Below are 9,974 nucleotides of genomic sequence, written 5' to 3' on the forward strand. Positions count from 1 at the left end.
CGAGTCCGCCGTCTTGCCTCACTCCCAGCGGCGTAAACGTTGGCAACGGTGTGCGTGCCATGGCTTCACGTGCTCAGCAAGAGCTGTCTCACTGATTGGCTGCAGAAAACTGTCCCGGCCGAAGGCGCTGAACGGAGCGGCGGAAGCGGGCGGCCCTCCTCTCGAGCGGGGGAGGGGGGCTCGCTCTTCTAATCGCATTCCTGGAACCGTAGTCCCCACAACACTACTGCCACGCCCTCTCACGGCCAACTACGGGCTCTTTTCTCCCTTCCCGGCTTGCCTCGGCTGTACGGGGCGAGCTCCCTTCAAGAGCCGCAGACGCGCAACGAAAGCCACAGCGGCCGCAGCTACAGTGCCAGAACGATGGCTCGCTCCCCTGCTGCCGGCGAGGCGCTCCTACTGCTCGCGCTTGTAGCGGGCGTCAGCGCGCAGCACCACTACTACCACCAGGGCCGCCAGTCGCCCCGAGGCTCGTGCTACGACCGCTACAACCGCGCCCAGCGCTGCATCCCAGAGTTCGTCAACGCGGCGTTCAACGTGCGCGTCGATGCGACCAACACCTGCGGCCTGCGCGGCCCCACAAAGTACTGCCCGCAGACGGACGTGCCGGGCGCCACCAAGACGTGTGAAGTCTGCGATGCCTCCAGACCGCACTTGGCGCACCCGGCCGACTACCTGACCGACTTCAACAACAACGACAACACGACCTGGTGGCAGAGCGAGACCATGCTGGAGGGCATCCAGTACCCAAACCAAGTGAACCTCACTCTGGACCTCGGTTAGTCACCTTTTTGTCCTTGGCAAGCGATGCATTTTGCCTTGCACGCAATTGTGCGAGACGAGCTGTTCGTTTCGCTTCAAAAAAAGAGAGATCCGCATCCGATGATAGTTGATGTGCGCCGCTGACAGCGATGCCATCTGGTACACGTTAATGTCACTCGTGCACCTAATCCGCATGTTGATACGCGTGCTTATGGAAAACAGCATTATTTTACCCGCTTTGCCTATTGGTGTGCCGGAAACATAACGACACGCCACGAAGGAAGTGTGATTTCTAACAGCACAAACCGTAGCCTGGGGCGCAGTTGATGTGGTTTGCATAGCGAGCCTGAATGTGGTTGCTACACCTTCTTGCCAACACTGCTACCAAAGTGCTGCAACCATATTCATGCTCCTACTCGCCTAAGTGAATAACAGAAAAAGCAAAGAAAAACGGCGCAAGTGATATTTCTGTAAATGATTAAGTAAAAGCTTTGAGCGCAAATAAACGACGCAGGACTAAGAAAGATACACACACATACACCACACTTAATTTACTTAATCATGAGGTACCAGATATGGGCCGGGCACGTAGCACGTCGGCAGGATAACCGGTGGTCATTAAGGGTAACTGACTGGACTCCAAGAGATGGCAAACGCGTGAGGGGGAGACAGAAAATTTGGTGGGTAGATGAGATTAAGAAGTTTGTAAGTATAACGTGGCAGCAGAAAGCACAGGACCGGGTTGATTGGCGAAACATGGGAGAGGCCTTTGCCCTGCAGTGGGCGTAGACAGGCTGATGATGATGATGATGAGGTACCAACTAGCCCACCTAGCTATATTGTTATTTCTGTAATGCCACATTTGAGATATATTCGCCTAAATTTGTTAAAGTTAACTTCTCCTTTGCGGGGTGTACTTTTTTGTCGCTTTTCAGTTTTCATTTTGTTCATTTTTTTACGTGTTTAGTTTTTACACATGCTGTCATGCATCTTTCGGGCATAAATACTGGTAGCCCTCATACGCGACACGCCACGCCTCAGTTGGACGCAGAAATTCGGGCTATTTGGTGGATGTTGAACTTATGCATCTTAGCAAGCGCAGCGGAACAAACACCGAAGAACGTCCTGTTTACGTGTCTTCTGTGTTTGTGCATGCTAGGACGCACAGAATGCATGAGTTGTTTAAGAATTCACCATTACCACTTTGTCACACGACACATATATGAAACGCCGGACTAACAAACATTGCCATGTATTCGCTGTGTATTTATCCCGCATACTCGTAGCGTAAGATCGAAGAGTTCTCCATTCCGCGGGCGCTTTTTGTCCCGCAGATATTGAGATAACGGTGCTCCCACTAAGGCTCTGATAAGGGAACGTGACGTGAGGCCTTGGGGCAAAGGTGCTGAAAGACGCCGTTCGCTTCACTGAATGACGGAAGAGTCATTTGACGTGTCTTTGCAAAGCCGAGTAGATTGACCGCATCTTGTATATTCCTTTTCATTGCCGAATCAGGGCTAGACTCATTTTATACCAACATTAGTTGGGGTGCGCTACAAGTTCCGCAAAGCGGAGCGTGCATCGTTCACTGTTTGAGGGTGTCTTTGCTGTATGGACGCACATAGTTTGTCTTATCCTAATCTTTACAGAAATGTTTTCTTGTAGCGCTAGATAAATAATATTGGGGCACACGTTTCACGGTAGGGCCAATGTATGGAGAAAGCCAGAGAGCACGTGTGCAACACATTTGAAGGACTACAATGGTATCTCGTAATTCTTAACCAGAAAACATATCTGGTTTGCTACCCTGCACCGGGGAAGGGGAGACAGAAAAGTAAGGAAGAGAGGGGAGGGAGGGAAGCACAAACAAATTGTGCAAAGCGTCATCAGACTTTATTTGAAGGAGCAGCGAACCAAGTTTTTTGCTATAGTTTGGTTCTGAACAGGGGAAGCGGTGTCAGTGTGGCCATTCCTTAGAGTGTTTAGTACTTGCGCTGGAGATGCATGTCGGAACACGCCTGGTGTAAAAGATGCCGATACTTTCCGTGGCAAAAATCGTCTATACACGAGGTAATCTTTGTTCGGTGGCATCCCTGTGATCCTTTTGCAACGTCAAAAAGACGGTAGGAGAAGGGAAGAGGAAAATGTAGCTGCAGCCACTCGTTGCGTCCAGCCTGAATGGTGAAAATACCGAATCAAATTCCAAAATTCAAGAAAACCGACTCCTTTTCGAATCGAATGCAGAATGTATCATTTCTATTGAATACACGGACATTAATTTTCCGTCCTTGTAAAAGACGTTTATTGACATTAATTACATAGCTGGCTTATTGATAGACATATTTAAGTGGGCGTATTTAAACGAACGTCCGCTTGACTAGGGCGGTCATAAATGAGAAACAACTGCTTAAATATATGTGGTGCATTGTGACAAAGATGAAACACGCGCGTAGAGGTTGCGTTCATTAGATTCAGCTCATTGTTTGAAGGGAACCGAAGCGTGACAACTAAATAATGACCGCTCTCGCTTAAATCAAGGCTGCAAATGCGAACGTAAACTGGCTCTAAAAGTTAGGCACACTTCACATTCAGATTAAGTTACGTGCCCCTGCATTCGCTGCTGTTCCATTGCAGCAGAATTATTCTCACTTTAATCATCATGCTCTTTCACTGCCATAAGCGGCGCTGTCTCTTATATGTTTCGGGAAAAGAAAGCATGATGAATGTAGAAACGCTCATCAGACAACTGGTCCCTCAGAAGCTCGCCGACCAGCAACGGGCTGCCCATGAAGCGGCCACCAGGTGTTCTCTGCCGTAGGAGCGCCTCCTGCAGGACGTAAACAAAGTTTTTCCAATCCAATCATGTAGAGTCGAGTACCCATTGAGTACGGCAATGTACATTTGGGCACGGCCACGTGTGCTTTAAACGCCAGTGCTGCACACGCGCACTGGCCGCAGTCCAGAAAGGCTAACCACGCGCGTGTAACACTAGGCGAGCGCGTGTTCTCCCATTTACAAGCGTCAGCATCTCCCAATGGAATCGCATAGCCGGCTATCTCTGTAAACTCTCAAGGACGCAGAGCGTGCCGGCTCGTCGCATCAGTTGTGGCACCGATTCCTGAAAGCATTTAGTGAGAGCCATAGGCGTGCGCAGGGTTCCCCATCAGGGCGAAGGTTCATCGCAGCGCCCCCCACCCTACTAAGTCAATGTATGGGGTAGATTGTGCGCCCCCCCCTCCCCTTCTTAGGCGACTAGAAGGATCAATGTACGGTCTTCGGTGATTAGGGGAAGCGCCCCCCTCCCCCCCCTGGGCGCACACCTATAGTGAGAGCACGCAGGGCACAACGTGCCTAGGAAAAGAAAAGCTCGAATTTCGTTGAGTGATTGCCCTGGCTTTACTGCGACTATGTAACGTATCTACATTCCCGCAATGGCGGTGCGGCAGTGAAACGGACGGGCTAGCCTCAGTGTTTGCTGCTAAATGCGAGCATTGTTTTTGTTCTTTTATTTTTTAAGAGAACACTAAACTACTGGTGAAGATCGCGCAGTAGCTGACGCTGGCATTTTGCTACCGAAGGAGCGGGTTGCCCAGCCCGCAGGGTCAGATGTGGCAGCCTCGCCCTTCGAGCACTGTTAAAAGCCACCCCGGCAAGAAAGCTATAAGCATACAGCTTGAAGGGGCCAGGCGGTCACTGGAAATACTATTTACAGTGACCACCTGGCCTCTTCAAGCTGTATGCTTATAGCTTCTTGATGGGGTGGCTTTTAACAGTGTATCTACGCATGTTTTTAAGAAATCTTGAATCTTTCGCTACGGCAGCTGTAATAGCCACTGAAGAGAAAAATCCGGACCATACATGTGGCGTTTAATCGTACGAACCGGACACATGATGGGCTCAGAGAAAGCATAGTGTGAACTAAGTAGAATGAACAGTAAACGTTTCTTACTAGAACGCAAAATGAAACATGAAAGTACTTTCAGGAAGGAGTGCGTGCACAAGTTCCCGAGAGAGCAAACGGAGACAGAGTTTTAGTTAGGCATCGCGTATGACATGCTGTGGGTTTGGTCACAATATGTATTTCCTCAATTATACAAACGGCTCGCTGATGCTCCTCGTTACTTAGTCGACAATATACGAGAACAAATGTGAGCTTTACATGCGACAGTGATTAGTAGTCTGGCAGTTGTGCATTTCTGCAGCCATGTGCCTATTGACAGGAACACCACCACGACTAATCTGCCTAGATGAATAAGGATAGCAGTGGCGTATACCTCTGCTAAGCATCAGGTCACGTGTTCGACTCCCGTGACCTGATCCTTGGTTAGAGTCGTACAAGGTACAGTTGTTTCGAAAGTCTCAACAACCTTATGGCATAGATAACAATAAAAAATAACAACAGTGTCGACATGGTCGTATTTAGTGCCGGCATGGTCGTATTAGGTTTTGTTGATCGGGAATTTATAGTGCATGATACGACATGCACAGAAAGGCGTGATTTTAATATTTGATGAAGCAGCGCACAAGGTCACGCACACATCGAATGAATTTTATCTGTGCGTCTACTTCATCGACTATCATGGCTGACCGTACATATTCAGTTATTTTACTTTAAACAGAAACTCGACATACGCGGAATGCGGCCGTACAAAAAAAAAAGGGACGAAATATAGGCGTACCTACACTTCTTGCGTTTTCCAAATCCAAGCACATCGCGGTTTCGCCTCTCTGTGCCAATCTCGACGCCAACTGTTCGTTACACGAAAAATTTCTGCAGCAGCGTACAGGGCAATGATGTGGCGCACAGTTTCAAGGTTAAAATTAGAGCTGTGCGAATATTAGAGTTTCGAATTGAATAATACCTATTCGAATAATTCGGTTCGACTTTCGAATAGCTTGTATTCCAAGTATCGAATAATTCGACAGGACGAATATCTAATACGCGACAGAGGCCAATGGTGCAACTTGGTTAGGCTATGGTGGATACAACTAACGCTAACGTCGTTACATTAAGCCTTTCGTTAAAACTTTCACCAATGTCCTGGTGCAAAAGGGAGCGCATGTTTATTTTAAAGGAGATTCCGCACGTCATGGTTCCAGCAAAGAAGGCCAGGGAACAGTCTGGGAAACTGTCCAACTGCTAGCGTTAAAAAATAAGCCGCACACTAAGCTCAGACCTTATAGTCAAGAGGTTCAAAAATACTTCAATGAGCCCAAAAATGATGATCCTTTAAAATACTGGAAAGAGCATGGAGCTGCACTTTATCGCCAAAATTGTTTTGCGATACCTTCCCATCCCTGCAGCTGAGGTGCCCAGTGAACGCATGTTTTCCACAGCAGGAAATACCGTCACGGTGAGAGAGCCGGAAGCCAGGTCATGTGGAACAGCTTGTGTTTGTACATGACAATTTGTAGTATTTCGATAGCACTCACTCACCGCGTTATGTGCTCGAGGACATGAGCAGATTTCATTTCCTTGTTCTTTCAATTTTCAATAACATTTTTTATGTTCGATGTACGATATTTTTGACCACTATTCGGCATTATTCGATTCGCATTCGATTCGAGATGAAATTTCACTTTTCGCACGCCCTTAGTTAAAATGTATACTTTCAATAAGGACTACAACTTGGTACACGACAGCCTAGGCCCTTTTGTCGCCTCGGTGACGGGCCTTTACTACCTGCTACTGCCCTTTGAAATGTTACGATTCGTTCGAGCGCGACCGCTACATTTTGTTTTGGGTAGATAACGAACTTTTCACGAACGCCACAATGAAGAAAAGAACATGAGAAGGGGTAGAAATTGTGACGAATACTGTGGTTGTATTTTCCTTCAGGCATTCCCTTGGATTCGCTAATCAGTACTCTGATGAATGACAGCTTTGGGCTCGCTTTCAGAGATTAGTCGAAACAGTGCGCACTACAGGTGTACCACTCACGACCTGAAAGCGGTGCCTTCTTCGCCGTTGCCCCACGGCTGTGCAAGTGCTCACGTTGTCTGCGCCAGCTGTGAAGCAGAACGACCGGTGAGACTGAGCAAGGGGATCCTTCAAACAGGCAGCAGGCTCGCTGCGCTATTCGGCACGATCAGCGAAGAAGCGGGGAAAGCGCTCAGTTCAGCGGTTCGTCGTGCGGTCAGAGAGAGCCTCGACGGGAGCGGAGAGCTGTGTTCGTGCGTAGCGTGTAGGGTGAATGAGAGAGGGTCCGGCGAGGAGGAAAAGATACGAGGACTGAGAAATGGAGGGTGGTCACAGCGGGCGCCATGCGCTTCTCGAGTAGGAGGAAAGTGCGAGCGGGACGCAGAAAGCAGGACAAAGTAAAATGTGTGCAGAAAAGAACCGCCCAAGCCAGAGTCGCGTGACACGGGCGCGAGAGAGGCAACTTCCTCAGATGGGAAAAAAAAATGCTGCGCGTGGAACCATGGCGCCAACCCGCACAGACGTTCGCCTATATTTAGAACGGGTGCGCGTTCGGGCATGTCCGTTACTGGCGTCTCCTTTCTTTCTCTCGAGAGGGGCGTCTCCTGCTTTTTATCGTCGACCGTCACTTTTGTCATTCGAAGCCGTTCGCATAGAGCGACGTCGTTTTTCGAATACGTGGGTCGTTCATCGGGCTTGTTCGCAGTTAGCCCCGGCGCGTCCTAATATCACAAGTGAAGCCAGCCAGTGCTCGAGCCATTTATGTTTTGCCGGAATCATCGTACTTACAGTGCTTATAGCGCCCTTAGTTTCGAGAAGTACCAACTCAAATTGTAGCGGTGATGCTGCTATACAAGTAACACTAATTCTGCCGTCAATTTTCCCGCGGTGATGCGGAAGCGCGATTATTTGACCGTGCACTTATAATTTATAAGCAGGGATTGAGCACCGTGGCTAACTATGTCACACGTCTACTACTGTACAGCAAGAATGTTAAGGCTCTCCCTTCTGGCTTGTTTCAGTTTCTCAATTTACGCATTCGCTTTTAAGGTAATGCTTAACAAGTAATTGGCGAAATTTTGTGTACTGAATAAATGTATTGAAGATTATGGCGGAAAATTCTCACGATCGCCTGGGCTGTGATGCTTCGTGAGCTCAAGTTATGAGGTCGTCTCAAATCCTTTACTTTATCACACGTCAAAGGTGCGGTTTTGGCACTTGGCAATGTCGAACCGGTAATATGGAACTTGGCAATATTGCTTTTTTTTCCGACTTAGCTATTCGGGGCCAGTCGTCCTGAAGGCAAATTTGCACCGCTACATACATGCAGCCCTTTGTGCAGTCATGTTTGTGTTGGGCTTCTCTGGTGATGTTGTTCTCTTGCAGAGCGTATCGTCCTCGAAAACTATGTCGTAGTTCTTGTCGCTACTTGTTCGCCGCCGGAGAGATGACACGAAGGCACAGCAGATCCACAGTCATTATCCTAATTGGATTTATTTGGCTTAAGTTTATAATTAGATGTTTACACACTTGTACACTACATAACTATCTCACAAATCTGAGCAGCACTCGCTGCAACCGGCTCCCTTGGTGTCCCCGGCGCGACCCTCTCGGGAGTCGGGTCCCTCCGGAAGCGTTCCGACACCACGCCAGAGACCACACAGAAAGGACCAATTAGAAATCAATCCCCGTTGAACGAACCCAATCGGGTGACATGGATTCAAACACGGACACCCAATCGTGGGTAGTCTTCCCCGAGTTCGAACTCGATGACAGCCGTCCGCAAAAAGAATAACGGTCTGAACTCAACTAAAAACACACAGCAAGCTACCGCGACAGCCGTTTGGCTTCAACTGTTCACTGTTGACCCCGCATACCCTCAGGCGCAGAGCCGTGTGTGTCCCTCAAATGGGAAAGGGCATCTCGCAGCCAGAAAGGTCGCACGCGACAGTGAGGAAGAAACCGCCACGAATGTCCCATTGAGAAGAACTTGTGAGAAAACTGATTCACTGGGCGCATTTTCTTTTGTGCTTTGTGAATATGGCGTCGGGCATCGCGTTTTCGTTCCCTCATTAATTAGCTTAACTGCGTTTATCAAAACTTTTGTTTTATTTCTCATTTCTATATTTAGTTTTCGTATGTATAGTAAATAAATTACTTCATTTTGTTTCTCTGCACACATTGTGTGATGTCAGAAATCGCATCCCCTTAAAGAATTCAAGGGCGCTCCCTCGTCCACATTGTGGGGCATTTAGTCCCTGGGAGTGTCAGCCAGCGCCACTCGTAGCCAAGGCGGCGAGGGTGAAACACTTTTTTTTTTGCCAGAGGGCGTCACGAGGCACGTGATCTTTACGCGAGGTGCCAGCTGACCAATAAACCCTCGCATGCTGCATCACGCCTGCCGGAACGAAGCCTTCGCCATGAAAGTACGAAAGAAGGGGAATTTTTGGAGGCGCTGATCGTTTCTTTGTGGAAAAAATCAACAGCCAATTAGGCAAAAGAAAGCATGGGGAAAACACTTATTTTTTCATCTGTAGTGTAATTATTATAATCCAAATTGAAATGAATAAAGTGGACGAAAGAGCAACCTTTCCGTCGACGGGATCCGAACCCGCAACCTTACAAATACAGCTACGAGTGGCGCTGGCTAACACTCCCAGGGATCAAACGTACATAAATACCCAAAAATAAAAGATGGCTAATCCCTCTGTCATAGGAATCGGTATAACACGAAAGTGAATTAAACATGTCGTCACAGAAGTAGTTGATTGTTTATAGTGCATTGGTATATGAGAGCTTGTACAATGTCTACTGTTGTTTGGCAGAGATAGCACCGCTTGATGTGGAGGCACTCACGTTGACGCCTAGTTGCACATCTCCGTACCGACGACTAACGCCGATGATCATGATTTAACCCTTGCGGTAGCTGAACTCCTTAATATATACGTGGACACTGCATATGGTGAATCCCGCGCAAAGATGTCATGCAACAAGCACATAATAAACACTGATGCTCGATATGCACTCCTCCAAAGCGTCGTGAAACGCGAAGAGAAACGCTACGCGCGCCGTCTCTATAACCTGGCAGTTAACTCTCACAGGGCGAGCGGGGAACGCGGTGCGACAGCCAGGCGAGCGTTGGAGAGCTATTCTTCGATATGGATGGATGCTATGACGAGGCTTGGGCTAAAGCCACCACCTCGCGGCGTGTTAAAGCGTTGACAAAATTACACTTCTGTTGGAAACGCGCCGAATGCGACGGTCGTAACAACGGCGCGTTTTCTTTTTTCGA

The 9,974-nt window shown here is 48.4% G+C and overlaps 1 protein-coding gene across 1 annotated transcript; it reads left to right on the forward strand.

Annotated features, from left to right (window-relative positions):
• Window positions 1-363: 363 nt before the first annotated feature.
• Window positions 364-783, forward strand: LOC119397324 (laminin subunit gamma-1). The gene has a single exon (XM_037664757.1). The coding sequence runs from the start codon at window positions 364-366 to the stop codon at window positions 781-783; it is 420 nt and encodes a 139-aa protein (XP_037520685.1).
• The last annotated feature ends 9,191 nt before the right edge of the window (window positions 784-9,974 follow it).

The sequence above is a fragment of the Rhipicephalus sanguineus genome, chromosome 6, assembly GCF_013339695.2.
Source record: "Rhipicephalus sanguineus isolate Rsan-2018 chromosome 6, BIME_Rsan_1.4, whole genome shotgun sequence".
Lineage (NCBI taxonomy): Eukaryota > Metazoa > Arthropoda > Arachnida > Ixodida > Ixodidae > Rhipicephalus > Rhipicephalus sanguineus.

Excerpts from the sequence above, each read along its gene's own strand:
- LOC119397324 (XM_037664757.1), top strand. The coding sequence starts at position 364 with ATGGCTCGCTCCCCTGCTGCCGGCGAGGCGCTCCTACTGCTCGCGCTT.